Here is a 22734-nt window from a genome sequence, read left to right as displayed (position 1 = left end):
TCACACTTCAAATGAAGTGTTAGCTGTACATGCCGGAGGCTTGTATCTTGCACATGGTTTCACTGAGGGAGCCATGTCTGCATTTTCCAATTCATAAAACAAAAAGTGTTTCTGTGCACATTGATTACAAAAATGACTTCAATGCCATTAATTTGGAAGCCAGCTTTACATTGATTAAAAGGGTCTATTTAACATCAGTGAATGTAATTCACAGTGAACTGCCAACTAGCTCAAGCAAACTTAAGCGAAGCTTCATCCAAGTTTGCAAATTTTCTTGGCACCTGTGGTTCATATACTTTTGCAGTCTGTACGCACCTGCTGGTACCCTAGTTGTGTACACCGTCCTCCAAAGAAACAAAGCCAGACAAGTTCGCCACCGCTGAGAGGCTCCTAAATCAGCACTTTTATTCACTTGCTTATTCAAATTAAAACTTATTTACACATACGGCCGCGAAAATGGCGACGCAGCTGTAGCTCTTGTCTAGACTAAGTTCTTGACTGTAGTCACCTCAGGCACAACCACCTCCTCTACCAGGGTTGACTTTTGGATGCCGCACAGTCCACAATACAAGAAAGATGCAAAGTGGGTGGGGGTACAGGTTATCCGTGGTCGAGAGATGTGTTGCGTGCTACGTTTGTCTTCAGCGTCTCCCTGCTGTGGCCTTGCTTAGAAGTCACAGATGCTAACAAAATTGTTATATCATCCGGTTTTCCTCCTGCAGAGAGAAGATGGAACATTTGCACAGTTAGAAGCGAGACACATTAAAACATTCTCTAACAAGGCTCTGCACAAATACATCTGGTTTGTATTTTCATCAGTGTGTGCGGATTCATGGCAGAACAAACAAACAAACCATTCAAGACCTGTGTGCTGCCATACAAGATGCAGCCATGTTAACAAGGTGGAAATGCCTCAGTGCACATCGAATAGCACAGCTTGAACAAGGCATTGCAGGAAAACAACTTTACCATTTTCAAGAGGCGGTCTATTAGGGACAGCACGAAGCTAAATACTTTGGCTTAGCAGTGTACACAGAGAAGGGCTGAGAATCACCCACAAAAATATTGTTTTGCACATGCTCTGAAGTGCCAATATCATTTCCGGCTTTGTCCCTCCAACCTAGCTGCCACAATGAATGAGTGTAAAGACACACCTGCTTGGCAGTCAAGTCTTTCCCAGACTACTTCACTGAAAAGTAGCCGAGTGCTAACATCAGAAAATTTTGAGTGCGATCGAATATTATGTTTTTAATATTCTGTTGTATACGAATATTCAAAACAAATCGAATATATTACTGACTGCGAGGGAGCAAACATGGTTCTTAGGGTTTGTTTCTATCTAAACCCAGAATATGTGTCCGATTTTGTGAGAATTTCATGCTGCTGGAGAAATTTCACCTGTAAAGCGCGCTCTGCCACTGGACGTCCCAATTTTGCGGGAAAGCCAGCCTCTCAGTAGCGAGGGGGCACGGGTTTGCGGACGGCGAGAGTGCATTTAGAGCGCAACGAAAGGGGATAGGGGGCAAGCGACAGAAAAAGAATTCAATTGCAATGAGAGAGCTTTTTCCAGGAGTATAGGTCCAACGGGCCGACCCTCAGTAGCAATGCCCATTCATGTGGCCTCACTAAGCAAATATGCCAGTTCCCTGCCGCAGGCCCACGTCTTGCCTCCGTGCAGTGTATCGCATGGCTGTTATATTTCAGGATGCAGTGATGGCCGATCCGATATCGCAATGCGCGCACGAGCGAGACCTGGGTCTTGTAGTATAGATTTTGCAGGATCTTGATGGCCGTTCCGCAATGGGCACGAGCACAATGCCCAAACGCTTCGCAGTATGCTAAATGGCGCTATTGTAAACAAGCATGGATGTATTGCACATGCTTACTTGGAGTTATAACCACTTTCCATGAAATCGAATGCTCCCTTTCTTTTATTCTTGTAGTATCATGTAGTGTACCTCGCATTACAACGGTAGTTGCACTATATTCTTGAATTTGCAGTACTTTGACATCTCAGTCGGTTAGATGTCTCACACTGAAGAAATATAACAGAAGGGGCTTGCCACACAAGATGTGCTGCGGAAGTCCTGCTTGCATGTGGCACAAAACATAGGAAAAATAACAGACAATGTTCTTGCAGTTCCTTTCTAAGCAACAGTTATAGCAAAACAGGAAAGCACCATTTCATTTTGGTTGTGTGTGGCAGCAGCTTTTGCCTTGCTCATTCGATACTTTTGCAGCACAGCCCCCAGTCCTGAGCTTATTGCTTGACAGGCATTTGATGCTGCATAATAAGGCACAGGTTAGCGAGAACTGACAGCTAGAGGGAATTACTCAATTTTAAAATTCAACGTGAGTCCAACACACAATCTTTGAATATAACAGATTACTAGTCAAACATCTGAACATAGCCAAGCTCCCTAATAAATGCCTGTGCGTATCATTATTTGATATTCGAAGCTAAACATTGTGGGTTTGCGTGACTCTCATGCGTCCCCTGATATGTTGTTTTCTCGCATAGCTCCCGTCTCCTGCAATCCGGCTTTGCCGCGTTGGCTTTACTGTGGCGGTTTGTATTCTTACAGCGTAGTACGAGAGATGGTGCGAATGTTGCTCTGCTAACACCACCTAACGGCAGGGTTACTTGGGTGCAAAAAAGGAGAAGGCTCTTCCTCTTTGGTTCGGGTTCGGCAAGCGGTGCGGACGTTCTGCACGTGCGCTGATCCATGCTTCTGTGAGAGCGTTTCGTGAGGCCTACCCCGGAATGGACAAACACACAAATGACCAGGCGTTGGTGTCCAGCATGGGGCGAACATATTCGCTCGTTATCTGGTCGTGGTGAGTCGGACTTTCACGATTTTTCGCGCACCCATCAGTATGTTTTGTGGATAGCAACTCGGCTAGCAGGCATTAGTTTATGAAAGGTGCAATGAATACATCCCTATTAATGAAAATGACAGACAAACACTGGTGCACCTCTGGTTTAAGCTAACTTAACTGATACCCTAGTTTCTTCACTGCTGTACTTCCCTGCAGCATTTTTATGGTTCAAATGAACATGTACTGGTGGGGAGAAAAGATGGGAAATTCCACCTTACCCTGACTACAGAACAATAGCCTCTATCGATTAGTGGAACACATCACTTTGTGCAGTATTCCCTTTACCAATGTCCAAGTTCTTGGAAACAATGGAAGATGCACACTGTACTTGTATTGCCTTGCATTATGCCTAGCACTTGCATTACGAAAACTTTGTTTCCTTTAAAACTTGTGCATTCAGGCCATTACAGAAAACCAGAGGTACAAACATATATAGGGGACTCTTGTTAAACAAAACCTCAAGAAACAAAGAAAATATGTTTCATTTATCAGGAGTTCGATTTGCGGAGAGAGTGCACTCGAGATGTTTTGCTCTTCAGTTTTGGACACTTGTGCATGTTAGCAGTCATATGCTTGTCAGTGTGCTTCGAGGGGCTGTCCTGAAAAAGGCCTTCTCATCCACCGCATCGTCCACGATGGGCTGGCCACCACCGGGCAGCCAGCGAGACGTATGATGAATGAGCAAGTGACAGCTCCCTCTTCTCCTTCATCCTGTTACTCCCCTTTCGGGCGCATTGCTTGCCCGAAAGCAATGCGCCCTTTCCTATACCTTCCCGCGACAAACAAGTGAGCGAGCTAGAGAGCGAGTGAGAACTTACGCAGCTAGTCGGGACATTTTGGCACCCAGTGCAGGGCAATTTAAACAAATTGCACTCATTCAGCATAGCTTGGCTCAGAAACATGCAAGTATATCAAAACGGCGCAAGTAGCACAGCTGTTGCACCCATTGTCATGCCGCCACTGTTGCCATTGCGTTGTTATGCTGTCAGGCCAATGCCTCGCCCTAAGCTTCACTCTCCACTAGATTGCAAAGAAAAACAAAACTTCTCCCAACACTGCCACTAGGGATCAAATTCATGCCCCAAGCAGGAATGCGTAGTTGGGAGCAGGACACGCTCTGACCACTTGGCTCTCACACAACTTTGGCACTTAACAGTATGTGAGTATGTGTGTGGTTTTGTGCATGACAGACTCACAGTAGTGGCGTCTGCGCATATACTGCAAAAGCAGCACCCAGCAGCACTGTAGCACACGAAGATGATGTGCACGACACAAAGAAGTTGTTCTCCAAATCAATGACTGATATTTTGTTATTTTATTTTCCTTACAAGTACACCACACCTTAAACGATTCTTACAGCAGTGCAGTTTATAATAATCCCGAAGTTTAATCCAGATACTTCCTATTTTCAGGCCAGCATCTGGAGTGCCTATGTAGGCAGGCAAGCTTGCTGAGCTGATACTTCAGACCAGGCCCACTGCCTCATTAATTCCGCACAACTTTTTTGGCCAGTGCACACCTCTACAATCTAACTACCAACATGGAAGGACACATGGTGGCAGTAAAGTGAGCACACGCAGGAGAGTGAAAGGAGGCATTCAAACTCACCGATGGTATCGATGCCATTGTCACGCGCCCGAAGCGAAAACGGAGACAGGTGGGCCTCGTCGAACGCAAGCCGCCTGGCCTGCAAGGCTAGAGAGTTTACCGTCTGCTGAATGCTGTCAAAGCTTGTGTCCTAGGAACAACAGAGGGGGGGAAAGAGGAAAGAAAAAATGAGCCCGAAGTATGAATGAGTTACACTTCTAGTAACATGCCATGGAAATAAATAGTCATGAGTGGCACCGCAGGAAGTGCAGATACTCCAGAGTGAGAGAGACATCAAGTTCAACTACGATACTTCGGTGCTTTTATTTCAGTTCCTAGCGATCATCATGACTGCAAGTTTTCTCCTGTGCAACGTTTACACACTAAGAGATTTCTAAGGCTTACAAGACGTACCCTGTCATTTTATCAATTTCTTTTTTCCCGCCATGTCGTACAATTATGCAAACTAATATTTCAGGCATCACCATCATTTTCATGCTGGAATGCAAGGTAAGAAATATGGTGGGCTGCATGAGTCAAAGAGATAATCTAGTACTTTGCCTATCTAAGAGTAGCGTTATACAATTCAAATTTTCCTGTTCAATATAAAAGCAAACCCATTACTATGAGATGTGCTGTAATTGCTCCTTCACTGCTGTGGACTTTCATTAATGGTAGAAAAGAGTGATTAAAGTACCCTAAGTTGTGCAAGCTCGTTGACTATCATGTTCTCCGGCAAGTTGTCGAAGAGGCCGTCGGTAGCCATCAAAATCAGGTCCCCTTCTTGGACGGGAAAGGAAGCTGTATCTGCCGACTCAGGGCTGCAAAAATAAAGGCAGGAAAGGCTCACACATCTGATCACATATTCAGCATGTCACACATAGCAGATTGCATAAACGGCACCAGCAGTCTTTTTGAAAATTTTCAAAGACACTGCAAGACACAGTGCTTCTTGATCTTGCTTTATCTTGCATATGAGCATCAAGGAAGATGCACAATTACTGTGCCCCGCTTAACACAGACGGCGCCAGGGCGCCCTATCATGGTTTGTTGTTATACCGAGCAGGGGCAGTCAGTCTCCCGCTGGATGCGATCGGTGTCTGTCAGTCTCCTGGGGCAGTGCTGCCGGCGTGCCAATCCCTCAGCGTACCAGCTCGGCCGCCTTCAACACAGAAGACGTACCACAGCTCCACACCCTTCATCTTTCTTCATTGCCACTAGTAAGCTAGATGATAACAAACAACAACAAAGCAGTGCCCACAATATGTCATGCATCATGCTTTGGCATCATCACAATCATACACCATCCGCAGACGGAACCACTGCCAAGTACAGACTTTGCACAAATATAGGGAGAGCTTTATCTTGTGCATTTACCAGCTTGAAAAAGCATCTTGCGTTACACTGGGACCACGCTCCAAACATGAAGCAAAAAGAAGAAAAAAAGCGTTTTTCTTGCCGATGTTATATTTCAATACGCACTAAGCTTGAACACCAGGCAAGTGAAGTTTGTGGTAAAGCCAGCTTCGAAATGAAAACCATAAGTAGCTAGCCGCATGCGTGCGTGGAAGTACAGGCGTGCAAAGAAACACAAGGGACAACAGAGAATGCAAATAAATTCGCAGAACAAACAGAATGATAAATGTGAGCAATTACAGATTAACATGTACTGATGAGCTAGCTGATTATCCACGACTAAGTGTCTGTTGCATGGTTTTCAGGTGCACTGCTTTGGCCAGGCATTGACAGTTTTGTTTCCCAAGGAGGAGAAAGCACAACTCGGGCAGTTAACTGTACCTTTAGGTTAGAACCGCAAAATCAGTTGTCATTTATTACCGTATTTACTCGCATAATGATCGCACTCGCGTAATGATCGCACCCCTGAATTTTGTCGTCAAAATTCGATTTTTTTTATTTCCCGTGTAATGATCGCACCCCGAACTTGCTGCAGCGATATGTCGTGTGTCAAGTCTAGCTAATAACGATCGCGCTTACCATCTGTCGAATGCTACGCGAACGACTCAAGAGAAGCCGAACGGTCTGCACGCACCAAACATTCTTAAGTAGATGCCTCTTTTCATTACTTTCATCACTTTCCGCACTTCCATGACAAAAAGGTACAACCAAACTTGCCTTTATTATGGGTAGGCTTTATAATGGTTGTGGTTAACAAAAACACAAAAGGTGCCTTTCGATTCTTTTGATCTGCACTCGTGAGCACGCAATAAATCGCGCGCGACAATGATAGTAGCCACGTTTACACTGATAAGTTAAAAGTGTACCCTATTCATACGCCGACGCTTGTAACACAGCTAAGATATTCGCCCACCCTTAGCGGAAACGTGCCGTGTTAGGATAGTAGTGAAGACAGATGCCGCAGTTTCCGCAGCACGCCGGCCATGCGTTTCTATGTCACTGGCAGCTAAGCGCGCCGATCTGTTTCTGTCCCCTCAAAGTGGACATGGCTACGTTATTGCCACAAACTTGCCGATATGTTACGTAGGAAGACGCAGACGAAAAGCTATGTACAAATATATTTACAAGGAAAATACGCTGCGCTTGGCCAAGAGGCAACAGCCCGCGCTAGCTTCTAATCGTCGTCGTCGTCTTCACACTGCTGGCCTTTCGTGATCGCGCATATTGTGCCGTAGCACTACCCCCGGCTGCAAAAGCGCCGTCCCGGAGCGACTAAAGATCGGACTCGGAAGCAGTGTAGTAGGCCTTGAGCCTACTGACGTGTACGACATCACTAGATGCCACAGGAGAGGACGAGGTTGAGGCCACAGGAGCAATTTCGTAAGTCACAGGCGTCACCTGGCGCAGCACGCGGTAGGGCCCTGTGTATCGCGAAAGGAGCTTCTCTGAAAGTCCGACGTGACGAGAGGGCGACCACAGGAGCACGAGCGCACCAGGTGAAAACTGTACGTCACGATGGCGGGCGTTGTACTGACACTGCTGAGTGGTCTGTGAGGCCGTCAGTCGAGCACGGGCAAGCTGGCGTGCATGGTCAGCGAGGGCGATGGCGTCGCGCGCATACTCGCTTGTTGAGACCGCAGCAGGAGGAAGTGCCGTGTCTAGGGGCAAGGTAGGTTCGCGACCGTACAGTAGATAAAAGGGAGAAAATCCGGCGGTGTCGTGCCGGGAAGAATTGTACGCAAATGTTACGTAAGGAAGGGCAATGTCCCAGTCGTGGTGGTCCTTGGAAACGTACTTGGCCAGCATATCGGTAAGAGTACGGTTTAACCGCTCTGTCAGGCCATTGGTTTGAGGATGGTATGAAGTAGTCAGTTTGTGTTGAATGGAGCAGGAACGCACAATGTCAGCGATAACTTTCGAGAGGAAGTTTCGACCACGGTCAGTAAGCAGCTGTCGCGGGGCGCCATGAAGCAAGATAATGTCACGCAAGAGAAAGTCCGCGACGTCAGTGGCGCAGCTGGTAGGGAGAGCCCGAGTGATAGCGTATCGGGTGGCGTAATCAGTCGCGACGGCTACCCATTTGTTCCCAGAAGATGACGTGGGAAAGGGACCGAGCAGGTCTAATCCAACACGAAAGAACGGTTCCACAGGGACGGTGATCGGCTGGAGATGACCGGCAGGTAGCACCTGAGGTGTCTTCCGACGCTGGCAGGGATCACAGGCAGCAACATAGCGTCGAACGGAGCGAGCGAGACCAGGCCAATAGAAGCGGCGGCGGACGCGGTCGTACGTGCGGGTTACCCCAAGATGTCCTGAAGTGGGTGCGTCATGCATCTCAAAGAGCACAGTCTGTCGTAGCTGTTTTGGCACGACAAGAAGAAGGTCAGAGCCGTCAGGGAGGAAGTTCCTTCGATACAGAATGCCACCCTGGAGGACATATCGGCGAACGGATGCGTCGGTAGGTGTAGAGCGCAGACGCTCGATAAGTGCTCGCAGCGATAGGTCTCGGTACTGCTCATCGGCGATGTTACCGAAGGCAGAGACAGAGAAAATGCCGTTGGCGCTACTACTGTCGGCGTCGTCAGGCTCGTCGACCGGGTAGCGAGACAGGCAGTCAGCGTCCTTGTGTAGTCGGCCAGATTTATAGGTGACAGTATACGAATATTCTTGGAGGCGTAAGGCCCAGCGACCAAGTCTTCCTGTAGGATCTTTCAGTGAGCATAACCAGCAAAGCGCGTGATGGTCTGTGACAACGGAAAAGGATCGGCCATATAAGTATGGGCGGAATTTCGCAACCGCCCAAACTAGGGCCAGACACTCACGCTCAGTGATGGAATAGTTGCGCTCCGCGGGTGAGAGGAGCCTGCTGGCGTAAGCGATAACACAGTCGTGGCCACGCTGGCGTTGTGCCAGTACTGCTCCAATTCCGTGACCGCTGGCATCAGTACGGACTTCGGTAGGCGCAGAAGGATCGAAATGGGCCAAAACGGGAGGCGTTGTGAGAATGTCGACTAGATGAGAGAATGCAGAGGCCTCGTTATCGCCCCACTGGAAAGGAGCGTCTTTTTTCAAAAGGTCGGTTAGTGGTCGTGCTATGGCGGCGAAATTTCTCACGAAACGGCGGAAGTACGAACAAAGGCCGATGAAGCTGCGCACATCCTTGACACACTTCGGAACAGGGAAGTGCGTAACAGCATGGATCTTGCCTGGGTCCGGTTGCACTCCGTTCGCGTCAACGAGATGTCCAAGGACGGTAATCTGGCGACGGCCGAATTGGCACTTCGATGCGTTGAGTTGCAGACCGGCTCGCCGAAAAACGTCCAGGACTGCTGAGAGGCGCTCGAGGTGCGTAGCGAACGTTGGGGAGAATACGATAACGTCGTCCAAGTAGCACAGGCACGTGGACCACTTGAAACCGTGAAGAAGGGAGTCCATCATGCGTTCAAAAGTGGCAGGGGCGTTACATAGACCGAACGGCATCACTTTGAATTGATAAAGACTGTCGGGTGTGACAAAAGCAGTCTTCTCGCGGTCGAGATCGTCCACGGCAATCTGCCAGTAGCCGGAGCGAAGGTCAATAGAAGAGAAATAGCGAGCACCGTGGAGGCAGTCAAGGGCGTCATCAATCCGAGGTAGGGGATACACGTCCTTTTTGGTAACCCTGTTAAGGTGCCGATAATCCACGCAAAAGCGCCATGAGCCATCCTTCTTTTTGACCAGTACTACAGGTGACGCCCATGGACTATATGATGGTTCAATAATGTTCTTGGCAAGCATTTTGCGAACTTCTGCGTGAATAACTTGACGCTCAGCTGGTGACACTCGATACGGGCGGCGATGAATAGGAGGGGCATCGCCGGTATTAATGCGATGTTTGACAGCTGTAGTTTGGGCTAAAGGACGATCGTTAAACTCAAAAATATCGTGGTAGGAAAACAGAACGCGGTAGAGTTCACGAGCGTGCTCGGAGGGCAAGTCGGGGGCAATCATTTTCCGTAAGTCAGCGATGGTACAATTTGCCGACTGCGATGGTAGAGGAGTATCGGATGAAGTGTCGTCTACTGCAATGGATGCTACTGAGTGATCCTCGAATGAACAAAGCTGGGCCAAAGACATCCCACGTGGCAGCACTTGTGTCGTCAAGCCAAAGTTGACCACTGGCAGGCAGACGCAATTCGCCGTAATAGATAAAACTGTATGGGGTACTGTGATCCCATGTGTAAGGAGGACGTCTTGCATAGGAGCCGCGATGTAGTGACCGTCGGGGACTGGTGGGGATGACACTAGGTCAACGTAGGTCAGTGCCGAAGGTGGCAAGCGAACGAAGTCGGCGGAACTGAGGCGACTGGGGTGTGGTTCAGCAGGATCCAGAACAGGCAGGTCAAGGCGGAGAGTACTGGCGGAACAATCGATGAGAGCAGAATGTGCGGAAAGGAAGTCTAAGCCGAGGATGATGTCGTGGGGACAGTGGGCGATGACTGTGAATAGCACGATTGTTGAGCGATCGGCGAAGGAGACGCGGGCGGTACACATACCAATTACGGGGGCTGTTCCGCCATCGGCGACACGGACAACAGGCGTCGTGGCGGGCGTGATAATTTTCTTGAGCCGGTTACGAAGGTCAGCGCTCATTACGGACAAATGCGCCCCAGTGTCTATGAGAGCAGACACAGAAACACCGTCGACTTGCACGTCAAGAAGGTTCAGATGAGTGGGCAAAGTCAGTAGAGGATTTGGCGGCGTAGGGAGCAATGCAGCGTCACCTCGAGGCGCTGCATCGTCTAGTTTTCCGGCTGGGAGCGGCGTCCGAAGGGAGTCGGCGAATAGGCGCGACGGGGCTGGGGAGAGCGAGATTGTCGTCGTTGGGGCAAAGGCGAACGAGAAGGGCCACCTGAGGGGCGAGAGTAGGCAGTATAAGTAGGCCGGCTCGGGGAACTCCAGCGACTACGACAGTGCCGAGAAATGTGCCCGATTCGATGGCAGTGGAAACAAATAGGCTTGTCGTCAGCAGTGCGCCATTCAGATGGGTTGCGGAAACGTGGTGGGTAAGAAGATGCGGGACGGGGCGAAATCGAAGAAGCCGGGCGGGTATTAGGGCGATGGGCCGAGCAGATGGTGTGAAGACCCATGTTTTCAAACTCCTGGCGGACAACTGCCTGGATCAGTGAGACCGTGACTGCAGATGTGTTGGTGGGACTGGAGTCGAAGGCAGCCGGATAGGCGGCCTCGATCTCACGCCGGACGATCCTGGTAACATCGGCAGTGTTGTTGGGACGAGGAGCGTCGGCACAGGAAGATGTCGCTGGGGTGTTGGGAAGACGGGCAAACTGCTGGTCAATACGTCGGCTTTTGGCGAGTTCCAGGCGGCGGCACTCTCTTATAACAGCATCCACCGTCGCTACGTTGTTGCAAACGAGCAAGTTGAAGGCGTCATCGGCAATGCCTTTGAGGATGTGGGAAACCTTGTCTGACTCAGTCATGTGGGTGTCAACTTTGCGGCACAGAGCCAAGACGTCCTGAATGTACGTGACATAGGGCTCTGTTGACGTCTGCACACGGCCGGAAAGCGCCTTCTGCGCGGCAAGTTGTTGACCGTAGGGGTTGCCGAACAAGTCTCGAAGCTGTGTCTTAAGTGAATCCCAACTGGTGAGCTCATCTTCGTGCGTGCGATACCAAACTCGAGGTGTGCCACCGAGGTAAAAGACTACGTTGGCGAGCATAATAGTAGGATCCCACCGGTTATTGCGGCTGACGTGTTCATACAGGCTGATCCAGTCATCGACGTCTTCCCCATCTTGGCCCGAGAATACGCCAGGATCACGGGGAGCGGGGAGAGTGATGTAGGTCGTCGAAGTGGCAGCAGGTGTCGGAGCCGGCGGAGTCGGGTTGTCGTCGCCGGGAGCCATGAAGGAAGGCTCGACGTACCGTCCACTGCGAAGCTCCGTGACGAGGTACAAGGAACGTCCACCTCCACCAGATATGTTACGTAGGAAGACGCAGACGAAAAGCTATGTACAAATATATTTACAAGGAAAATACGCTGCGCTTGGCCAAGAGGCAACAGCCCGCGCTAGCTTCTAATCGTCGTCGTCGTCTTCACACTGCTGGCCTTTCGTGATCGCGCATATTGTGCCGTAGCAATATTAAGGATATTATTCATCACTGATACAGAAGAAACTGTTTCAATGCATGTAATGTACTCACGAGAAGAAAAAAAAAATCGCGTTCGGCGCGTTCGGCTTGCTCCGCCGGCCGCCATTTTTGTTTTGGTGTCCCGCATCCGCATCCTGCAGCAAACGTGGGACGAAAAAAAAATTTTTTTTTTCGCGGGAAATTTAATCCGCGTAATGATCGCACCCTTGAATTTGCGTCAATTTTTCTGGAAAAAAAGTGCGATCATTATGCGAGTAAATACGGTATGTTTTTTTCTATTTTCAAGGTAAGGGCCATACATTCTTATTTAAATATGTCGCACTAAACAAGATTGGTACTGTTGAGGACTTTATGCTTTTATTGGCAGTACTAACAGGGGATATTAAAAATATCAAGCGCCATCCAGTGACTTGCAGCAAAGTGCCATCAGTCATGTTGTTGAAGGCACGACAAAACAAAGCTGCTCACTCGGGCCAAAATGGCCATTAACGCCATACCGAAATAATGCCAGTAGACGTGGCTTTGGTGATGCGTGGGAGCACAGTGAAGTTTGTTTTCCATTAATTGCTGGATGATGAAAACGACTGTTGCATTTAGAATCCTGAACAGCCACATGGCGATGACTGCCGAGCCACACTATAGACTGTGCGACATACAGATGCTCACAACTGCGACTCGGGGAAGATGGCAGATGGCGCCAGTGCTGCCAAATAAATATGCATTTTGAATATCCTCTATTAGTTGCTTGTGTATCAAAAAATCCGGTTGATAGCCATTGATTGTTTTCTATGTACTGTCATATGAAGCATAAAAGGTGGCATGGATTTCAGAAAATCATAAAGGAGAAAGTCATAGGAAAGGACAAGAAATGCTTGGAATTAGTAGAGTACCTGCAGCTTGCACAGGAGATACATATGTCAAAGGCGTTCCTGACAGTTTTGTCAAACAGATGACAAGGTACGTACTATCATCCACACACAAAAAGAGATAATGACCAGCCAGCCACGGCTGACAATGGTTGAATGAATGGCCTTTAATTGTTTGGGTGGAAAGCTGCACATACTGTACATAGTGATGTAAATAAATAAATAAATTATTATCTGCATTGAAAAACCGACATGCTTGCCCCTGCGTGCAACAACCATGGGAAACCTTTTATCTTAGCTTCATTTGCTATCTCATTTGTTGTTACTGCCACAGCTGAAATGTGGCCCACAAGAGCACTGTTACAAGATGAAACTGCCCTTCGATACAGGCTTGGAGTTAGTGACACCATAGGGTTGCGTGATGTAATGAATGCTTGCATTCACACAAAACGTGAACCGACTGCGATAGTCGATAGCAGTCATGCGACTTTCAGCTGGCACGTGAGTGACAAAAGCTCGCAGCACTAACGTATACAGTACGTATGAACCCTGAAGGCCATGACAAAGCCACATGTACACAGCAGGAATGTGCACGCACAACACTACAGGACAACCTGCAGGGTGCTGGGATACAAATGTCAGCAGTACTGAACCGACAACTGCGGAAATAATTGAAGTGGAGACCAATATGCATCAGTGCATCTCATACATATAATACAAGGTGCGCACAGGGGGGAAGAAGGCGGTGCAGCCAGTGCACTAGAACAAACAGTACAGTCAACTTACGCTAATTTGACTCCGGTTAATTTGATATTTCAGTTAATTCAAACCCATAAGGCGCCCATGCATTTCTATGGGCCAACATTTTAGTTACTTCGATCCTAAAATTAGTCTTCGCCGAGTAATTCGAACTTGACCAGTAAGCAAACGCAGCACACGTAAGCCTGACCCCCATGGTGACCCTAATAGCAACCCCTTCAGTGGCAGCTTCTGTCCCGGCGGAGCATAGGGGACAGTGAATGTGTTGAACACACGCTATTTCACGTTGAAAGGGCCAATCTTCAACTTGCCCTAGAAGGATTTTCAGGCAATAACTCTTGCTCACAGTGACCAATTATGGCAGTTACCCTATTCTAATGCATTTCATTTATTTAATTTCTTTTCGTGAAAACTGTGCCAAAAATTGCTTGCGCAGTGAATCGGGTAGGAGTGTGCGAACAGTGATTGCTGAGACTGAACCAAATAGTGCCAGAAGTGTATCAAATAGAATCGAATATTGAATACTTTTTGAATAATGAATAGCATTATCACAATTAATATAAAATTACGTTCACATCCCAGTATTCTTAAAGGGCCCCTCACCAGGCCCCATATCAAATTTTGGTTATACACTGGAAGTTGTTACGTGTCCTCTAGGGAGTGTTCTGCCACAAAAATTCTTCAAATCGGCTGAGCGAAACCGATGGAACGTTGCCCCTCAGGGCGACCGACCGTGGGAGTAACACGCGCTGGAATTGAGTAGAGACCACCCACTGAGAAGACGTCAGGGCCCGCATCATGGTGCCATTCAGTCATGGTGTCGTTCTGCAGGTGACTACATGAAGTTGTTTCTCTCTCTCTCTCACAAATCGGCTTATTAATAGCAGAGATAGAAATATATTTCAGTGTCGCGAACCCATGATTTCAGGAGGTGAGCTCCACTGCCAAGCTAGACAATGTCCACTTGCCCCGTCTAGTCTCCGCGAGCAAAATTCTTTCCTGTGTTGTCCCATACCAGAGCTCGAGGATCACATGACGCATACGTCACAGACCCCCCCTTCAATTTTTCTTTTCTCGTAGCTTTTTTGCGCCTTGGTGCACTTCCACCAACAGCGTCACGCACAAGTTGTGATTGTCTCATTTCGCGCAGTGTATGACTTTGTGCGCTGTGCACGTCACCTGACTAGAGGTATGAATCAGTGTGACACGAATACCGAGGCAGACACAAGCGGATCACAGAGCACGATCCTGCGCTGGAACACGGTAGAAAATAACAGTTTCGGTGTCTGCGGGCGCAACTGCACGACGTGGCAACAAGCATGTGAAACGGAAGAACATCTCTCTTGCTGCGGTGTGAAGTAAAACAAAAAACGTGCAGACATTCAGTTTTTGTGTTTTATTATTTCTCTAAGCTTTAATTCGTCTATTCAAGCAACATATTGCACAAATAACAGATGTTGCCTTGAATAATTCTTGAAGTCACGTGCCACTACGAGCGACACCACAGTGCAAACACGTGTACATAGGCGCGCTAGCACATGTACATCATCCTCCGGCTTGGAGCATGGCGGCCGCGAGGAGAAGGGAAAACGTCATTCGGTTTGAAATTTCAGATCTTCCTGCGGCGCGTAGCGATGTAATACTTCGTAGACACGATCATAATCACGCAATATATATTCTGTGCTTCTCAGCTCAAAATGGCCAGACCTGGTGAGGGGCCCTTTAAGGTTAGCAAGTTTCTGTCATTACATAGCACATTAGGAAGTGTTGTATATTAAAAGCACAAATGGAGCACTAGGAGTAAACTAGTTTCTTCGCAAGCACAAGGCTCTTCAGAGAGTGCATATGATCGATGTGCAGCCTGTAAAGTATGGCTACCTAAGCAGCATAGCTTGCTCGACTGTGCAAATTCTCATGTTTTTATGTCTATACTATGCTCGCGGGGGTGAAAATTTACCGTACTTTTGCTCCAGTTTTTGCTCCAGAGCGCCCACTAGATGCAGAGATGCGCAGAGGAACACACCATCTGGTGGTGCTTGAGGAAGCTCCGTGTCATGTGACTAATGATGCTGCACTCTCATTAGCAGTTGCGCATGTGGCATCGCGACACATCCATTTTTTTGTATTTACAACAAGCCCACATGGCTACGCAATTTCCGTGGGCACGCGCGTCTAAACGACTCCTCCACCCCAAATTGCGCCATGCGGTTCCAGCTTAACACGGCTGCACTACAACAAACTTGACTTCAAAAACTCGGGCAAAACTGGCTTCAGGAAACCCGCAGCCAATGTGGAATGCAGAGTTAACCCTTGCCCATTTTTCTTGCTAAAAAATTGGGTGCGGGGTAGATTGCTACTTTTTTTAGGAGCTTTAATGTAATTTCTACATTAGTTTTCTGCCTACAAATAAAAAGTGAGCTGGCATCTTATACAGGGGCAGGTTAGAACAGGGCAAAAACTGTCAAACGAATCTGCAGTGTGTTTTCTACATTTTGTCTACTTTGACTTGCCAGATAAATTGATCAAGTCTGTCAATCCAGTCAGGGTTGAATTAACGGAAGCGGACTGTATTTTCGACCTGTCCTAGGAACATTTTCAAGCAATAACCATAGCTCACAATGTCTGATTACAGTATTTACTGTATCCTAACAGGTGCCTTTATTTAAAAAATAAACATGTGCTCAAGATTACCTGCGTGGCGCAATTCGATAAATAACCAAAACCGCCTTCGTGACATTCATATGCTTTACTGCATAACAAAGGTGTATCGTGGCAAAGCTGACTTTAAAAGCTGTGCAGCGAGGCTGACTTTAGGAAACCAGCCACCATTGTGCAACACATATCAGACCCTTGTCCACTTCTCTTGCTGAAAAATCGGGTGTGCCTTAGATCTCTACTTTGTTTATGAGCTTTAATGTCATTTCTATGCTAGTTTTATACTTTGAACACACAGAAAGTGACCATGCGCTTGATCCGGACAAACACAGTAGAACCCCGTTGACACATTCGGAGACAGTGAAAACAAAAACATACCAGCTGGGTAGATGTAACCTTGAGGAACGGCACAAATCACCACAGCACAACATCAGAAACAGTCTGAGTGCAGTTATTAGATAACTCAGTGCTTGTACTGCGACAAGGAATGGCACATGCACGTGTGCATAATTAGGGGACACATACAGTGCCCCTACTGCAGTATTTTGGGTACACTTTACCACGTAATATGTTTCTACTGTGCCAATGCTCACTAAAAAGAACCGGTAATTTTTAAATGCAAATAAGACCCTTGCAGGCCCCAAAGTAAATGTAGCCCTGTACTTGGCAGAATTGGCCCAGTGTGCGTGGCTCCCAGTAGGTTTTAATAGATGTGCACTTTTTCAGATGCTTTGCGAACTGCTGCTCTATGCATGCTTTCTCCCAATGTATGTGCAGCGCATGGCATGTGCAACTTTGTTCATTTATTGCAACGAATTGGTAGCTGGTTGCACCAAATCGGTCGCTTGTTGCAACACGCGAGAGCCAATTTCTCCCTGTACCGTTACATTTGTAGGGCATCCACTTTCAAATGCAATGTAAGATGCGGGAACATTACACAATTGCACTATATCAAATGGGAATATAATACATAGGAGTCAACGGTATTTAGGTCGAGACCACGAAAACACAACGTAGCAGCCAGGAAAAGGCTACAGTGAGGAACGCATCAATGGGGTTCCATTGTACTGCCAAATGAATCAGCAGTGTTTTCTGGCATTTTTTTCTGCATCTTGTTTAATTTGACCCACTGGACAATACCATCAATTTCGTTGCTGCTGTGTGGGTCGAATTAAAGGAAGTGGACTATATTTATTGTGTGTAACTAGCACTGCTGAGCCCGTATAAGCACCTTAGAGAAGAAGGGAACATGGAGACACTCCACTCTTCTTCCCCCAATGTTTGTCTTCTCCACATGACTCTTGCATCTTGTCGTTTCACTTCCCCACAGCTACGACAAGAACATGCAAGCATTCTTATCTTAGTACTGCAGCGGCGTGGATAGATTGGGCATGACAAGGAGTTTCTTGCTCCTTTCTTGCTTTGGGAATGTTGCTGCACACAGACTGACCCCACGCTCATCACAGTGCTCTACAAGACCATCTCACACAAGGCTTTCTGTCTTTGGTAGCACGGCACCGACATGAGTGAAAATGATCACTCTTATGCACTTTGCTTCGTAGGGCTGCAATATCGCATGAGCTAGGCTTTTACATGACGTCCCACATCCGCTGCCATGGCTGTAAGTGGTGGTACTGTGGTTAACATTCCCTGAACTAGGGTTAGTATGCATACACAAATACCAAGAAAGTGGGCAAGAGGACAGCCTTCACTGCAGCTCAATAGGTACAGCATCAAATACATCATGTGCAGTCCGTAAGTTTGGCTCCCAGCTGTAACACCCTTTTTTACCCCTTTCACCTCCCCTTTTTCTTATTACATACACATTACAACTAAAAACCACAAATAACTCCCCTACGCTTTCTTTGACCTCATTGTCTGTTCACTTCATATGATTGTTTAATATTACCAACAAAACTATTGAACCCCTCGACTCCTTCAGTTATTCTCACAGAGAGAATACAGAAATTTAGCACAGCACCTGTCGCTGAGAACAAACTGGCTGACGCCTGGTGGAGGCAAGCACAGCTGGAAGGGCGTGTTGAAGTAGTGCTGCTGCTCCTGTGACCGGTGCACCACCTGTCCTCGCCGCACAACCAGGAACCCACTGTCACCGAGGTTGGCAGAGTACAGGATGCGCTCCACGCAGTTCAGCACCAGCACACATGCCGTGCTACTCCCTGCATGAGAAGTCACTCGCGTTTCCCACAACATTCAAATACAAAAACAATACAAGCTTAGACAACAGTGCGAACAAAAAAAAAGCGTGAGAAGGATGGCGGACCTGACTTCTGTGAGTAAAGCTTGTTTGATGGAAAACTGCAACGAAATTTCACTTAGGCTAAATTGATTATACATTAGTGGTATTAGTATATAGAAGAAATGTTGCCAAAGTTGGAACGCTAGTAGTGGTCTCAACATTCTTAGAAACAGCATTTAAATTGCACCTAATACTGGATTCACACGCAAGGACAAAGTCCGGCCTGCACCGCGGTCAAGCACTTGTGTGATCATTTCACACAGGTGCAACCAGGAAAAGTCGCACTCACACGGCTGCAGCACTCTCGGAATGGCTACTCTTGACTCTGCTTATGCCCTTTGCCAAAGCACCAGGGGCAAGAGCATTCTCTGCATCTCACTCGTGACGTAAATTCATATACGTCACGTGACCAGACCGACTCAGCCCGCACTGACAGACTCGACCGACATCAAGCTGGACGAGCAACCGCCAAACGAACAGGCAGAAATACCACCACACATTTTCCATCTAGCCTGCAAGCGGAGAAAGCCAGACTCGGTAAGGGCAGCAAGTTATGATGACACATGCATGACATGATACACTGCCCACTGCGGGAATTCCTGCTCCTGTCTGTCATATAACATGCCGTAAGCAGACAATGCATACATCTGGTGGTTAAGGGATATAACACACATTCCGGACCATGGCCTCTGAGATTTTCAGCATGCAACAGACACCGCCAAATGTCGGATAGCATGCCTAGAATCAATAACCTTGGATAGCACAGGAGGGATGAAAGACGAACAGATACACAGGACAAATCGCAGTGCTTGCCAAGTTCAGACCGGGAAGCCGCACAGGTTCTCATCCTCAGTTTTGCATCACTTCCAGCAAGTAGTAACATTTTTTTCAGTTTCCATATCAAAAACATCCAATCTTGCTAGCTTTTCGTAATTTATTTGTTCATACTTCAAATGCAAAAATTGGCACAGATGTTGCACTATGTATACATTATGTGAAGCTAGGCTTTCTATGCATTCCAAAACTTTGCTTGCAGCTAGCCTTTAACCAGTGTATGCATAGTTTTGTAGTTCAACATGTTGGATATCGCAGCAGCACTCCAATTACGGTCTGTTTGGTTATTGGTGAAGTGTCTTGTTTTATTCTGTTTGTGAAACTTTTTAAAACTATGCATTATGTCCAGTCTGGTCAGCATTCATACTGCTAAAATTTGTCATCATCAGCGACAGCCAATTTAGCTCCCCCAGAGATCTCCACTTACCACTGCCTGGCATCACCAGATCTGAGCCTACATGCAAAAATTTCCCAATACCATCGCTCCATTTAATCCTCTACCACCCTCTATTATGTTTCCCTTCCCTTGGCACTCATTTAAGACTTATAACTGTCAAAGAAGAAGAAGAAGAAGAAATAAAGGCGAGAAATGACGGTGTTGCATTCTGCAACCTTTTAGCATATTCCAGATAAGCTACTTCAAGTGACTATGAACAACAAAAATCAGTATAGGCTCATACTGAATGACCCGAAAAAGGTTATCTAGCATTTCCTCTGTGGTTGCACTAGGATTTCCAGCCTTTCAGGTATTGTGCAAGTGACAAGAAGTGATAACAAGCATACACTTACTCTTGTTGTCTACAGCAAAAGCAAACAGGATGTGACCAGCAGTGAAAGCCAGACTAAACAAATTATGCTAAGGCCATCCTTTACTACATTGAAGGGAAACAGGACTGTCCAAGTACCTTTGTTGTCATCAGTGCTTGATATGAGTTGATGTACCACTGAATACCATGGTTCATTCCTGTCAGAGTAAAACACTCTTTTTCCTGTTCCAATAGCAGACTATTCATACAAGGATGCATGATAGGGGGTCCAGAAAGTAAAAGCTTTCAAACGATGACTTCAACTAGAAATGCCACAATTACAAACACGATGCATTCCATGCGGTGCAGCAACAATCTATGGGCTCTAATATATGCAAGCCACTCTCACCACACACTAATATTTTTAAGCAATGCAAACATTTCCAGCTAGCCAAGAATATTCCGGCAGGTTTGGTGCCATACTATGTAATAGTCAGCAAACTACTAACAATTTGAAAGTCATGTGCCAAAGGTTATGTTTGTCTTCAGGTACAAAACCTGAGGGAGCTTTCCAAGATCTACAGTGGTCAAGGAAACAGAACTCTAGCAACACAGACTCATCCTAATGTTGTGCTATACGGCTTTCAGTTGGCTTTGCTCAAACTATACAAACATTGCTAGTTTTACTGAGCAACATTATTGCAACAGTATCGCAACTAGAGAGCAAACAGCCTATGATTTTTCAAGTTACGTCTGTCCAGCAGGGATAAAATGTGTACGAACGGTATGATACACTGTTAAAGGGAACACCAAGATAGCTTGCCTGGAGTGAGTGAAGTTCAGCTTTGACACGAAGGACTTGGGTGGTAATGTTTTCCTATTACAGGCCAACTTAATGCCCTAAATCAAGCCCTTCTTTCTTATGAGGCGGATGGCATGTTTAATTTATGTTGGTCTGAATACTAACTAGGTGTTTCCTTTAAGAGTGGACAGTAGTGTAAATTGCTCTTACTTTAGCAATGCACTTGCAGCCGTAACAGGGTTACAAACTAAAGGAATTATGAAACAAATAAGGACCGTGCTTATCGATTATCGGTATGCATGTCTTAACATCAGATACTTACAAAAAAAAAAAAAGAAACAGCTTAACACACTGCAAATGCAGTGATTAGTATACCGCACAAAACGCTGTCTGTAGAAACCTCCTAACTGCTCTTAAGTGCAAGAGCAATGGCAGCTGCAAGTGATCAATTGTACACTCGAAATGCACATTGCATCTCCTTTCTGGTGGCTTTGTTTGTTTGTGCGCGATAATTCTCAAAGCAATAAAACGTGACAATTCCTTGTTCACGACGGTGGAGAGATCAGCTGAGACGGCTGTCGCAAAGGTGAATGAAGAAACGAAAAGGAAGCCTCGTCTGGTATTCATTCATTACGTTTTCGAGAAGAGGAGCGGATCGGCGCTACAAACACTCACACATTGCGCGGCATTCGTCCCACGAGTCCCGCACGGCTTACCAATAATGTGCCTCTTGTTCTCCAAGAGCTCGTAGTAGCTCGACGCGATGATACTCGCCGGCGAGTTGGGCTTGAACCTACCGGAGTGGACGACACGTTCGCAGTTGCGCATCAACGCCGTCGAGAAGAGAGACGGGTCTACGCCGTACGTCCGCCAGCCGCCGACCCCGTCCGCTACGCCTGGATCGAGAGCGCCGGAGAAAGAAACAAAAGAAAAACCGTCAGAATTTCGACGAACTAAGTTGAACTCGACCGAAACTTTGCTGAACTTCGCATTCGCAGTGTACAGAAAGTCAAACCAAGATTGCTGACAGGAATGAATGACTTTCAGTTCATCCCGTGCCACTGCAGTGATAGGTCTTTCGAAACTAGTAAAATAGGCAATTGTCTGGCGTTTTGAGCAATCGAAGAGTACGATCAGCCGGACCAGGAATGCGGCTGGAGTGTTGTAAGACGCCGACGATTGCGGGCCGGAGTGAAAGTACTTTAGGCTTAAAAGGCGCTCACCTAGGACATCGAAGGACTTGTACTTCGCTGCGAAGCAGGCATCGTCTCCAAACTGGCCCCTTCCGAGACCTATGGAGAAGCGATTTCTCTCCTTGGGGAAACCGCAGGTGACTGTTTGGAGTCCGAGATCGCCTTTGGCCCAGGCGTACTTTGCGTCGGAGCTCGTCGCGCATGTCGAGTAGCTAAAAACACTGTTCGCTAGGGCCCGCGTGAGGATACGTCCATACATCAACACCGACTGCATGGCAGTGTGAGTGCGTGTTTATGGCAGGCGCTTTGCGGCTTACATGTTCCGGAGTCGTTGTTGGCGCTCTCAGCGGGGGAATTTTTTTTTTTCTTTCGCTACGCGGTGGACGAGTTGCGGAGGAGAAACTTCGAGCTCGCGATGATTAAACCATGCTTGATCAAGAGAAACAGCGCCTCTGGCGACCTTCACTTCGATCACACACGGTCAGCAGACGCGAGCTCGACGTGCGTCAAATACAGCCCACTTGAGGTGATACCAATGTCTGTAAACGAACAAAACATAAACTACCATTCAGAAATATATCTT

At 47.2% G+C, this 22734-nt stretch overlaps 1 protein-coding gene across 1 annotated transcript; it reads right to left on the bottom strand.

Annotated features, from left to right (window-relative positions):
- Positions 1-369: 369 nt before the first annotated feature.
- On the bottom strand, positions 370-22621 carry LOC126520812 (protein phosphatase PTC7 homolog). Its single transcript, XM_050169605.3, has 6 exons — positions 22182-22621; positions 21675-21854; positions 18298-18496; positions 5165-5288; positions 4489-4618; positions 370-716 (listed from the first exon to the last, which is right to left on the bottom strand). The coding sequence occupies exons 1-6, from the start codon at positions 22423-22425 to the stop codon at positions 601-603; spliced, it is 993 nt and encodes a 330-aa protein (XP_050025562.1). The 5' UTR covers positions 22426-22621; the 3' UTR covers positions 370-600.
- Positions 22622-22734: the final 113 nt, after the last annotated feature.

Source organism: Dermacentor andersoni, chromosome 3 (genome assembly GCF_023375885.2).
Source record: "Dermacentor andersoni chromosome 3, qqDerAnde1_hic_scaffold, whole genome shotgun sequence".
Taxonomy (NCBI): Eukaryota; Metazoa; Arthropoda; class Arachnida; order Ixodida; family Ixodidae; genus Dermacentor; species Dermacentor andersoni.
Note: the sequence above shows the minus strand (reverse complement) of the source record. Positions and strands in the feature narration are given on the sequence as shown.

Bases quoted from the DNA above. Each gene is read 5' to 3' on its own strand.
- LOC126520812 (XM_050169605.3), bottom strand. From the start codon at position 22,425: ATGCAGTCGGTGTTGATGTATGGACGTATCCTCACGCGGGCCCTAGCG. The intron at 18,497-21,674 runs GTAAGCCGTGCG...CTTCTCATGCAG, and splicing joins GAACAAGAGGCACATTATTG to GGAGTAGCACGGCATGTGTG. The intron at 717-4,488 runs GTGAGTTTGAAT...TTCTCTCTGCAG, and splicing joins CAATGGCATCGATACCATCG to GAGGAAAACCGGATGATATA.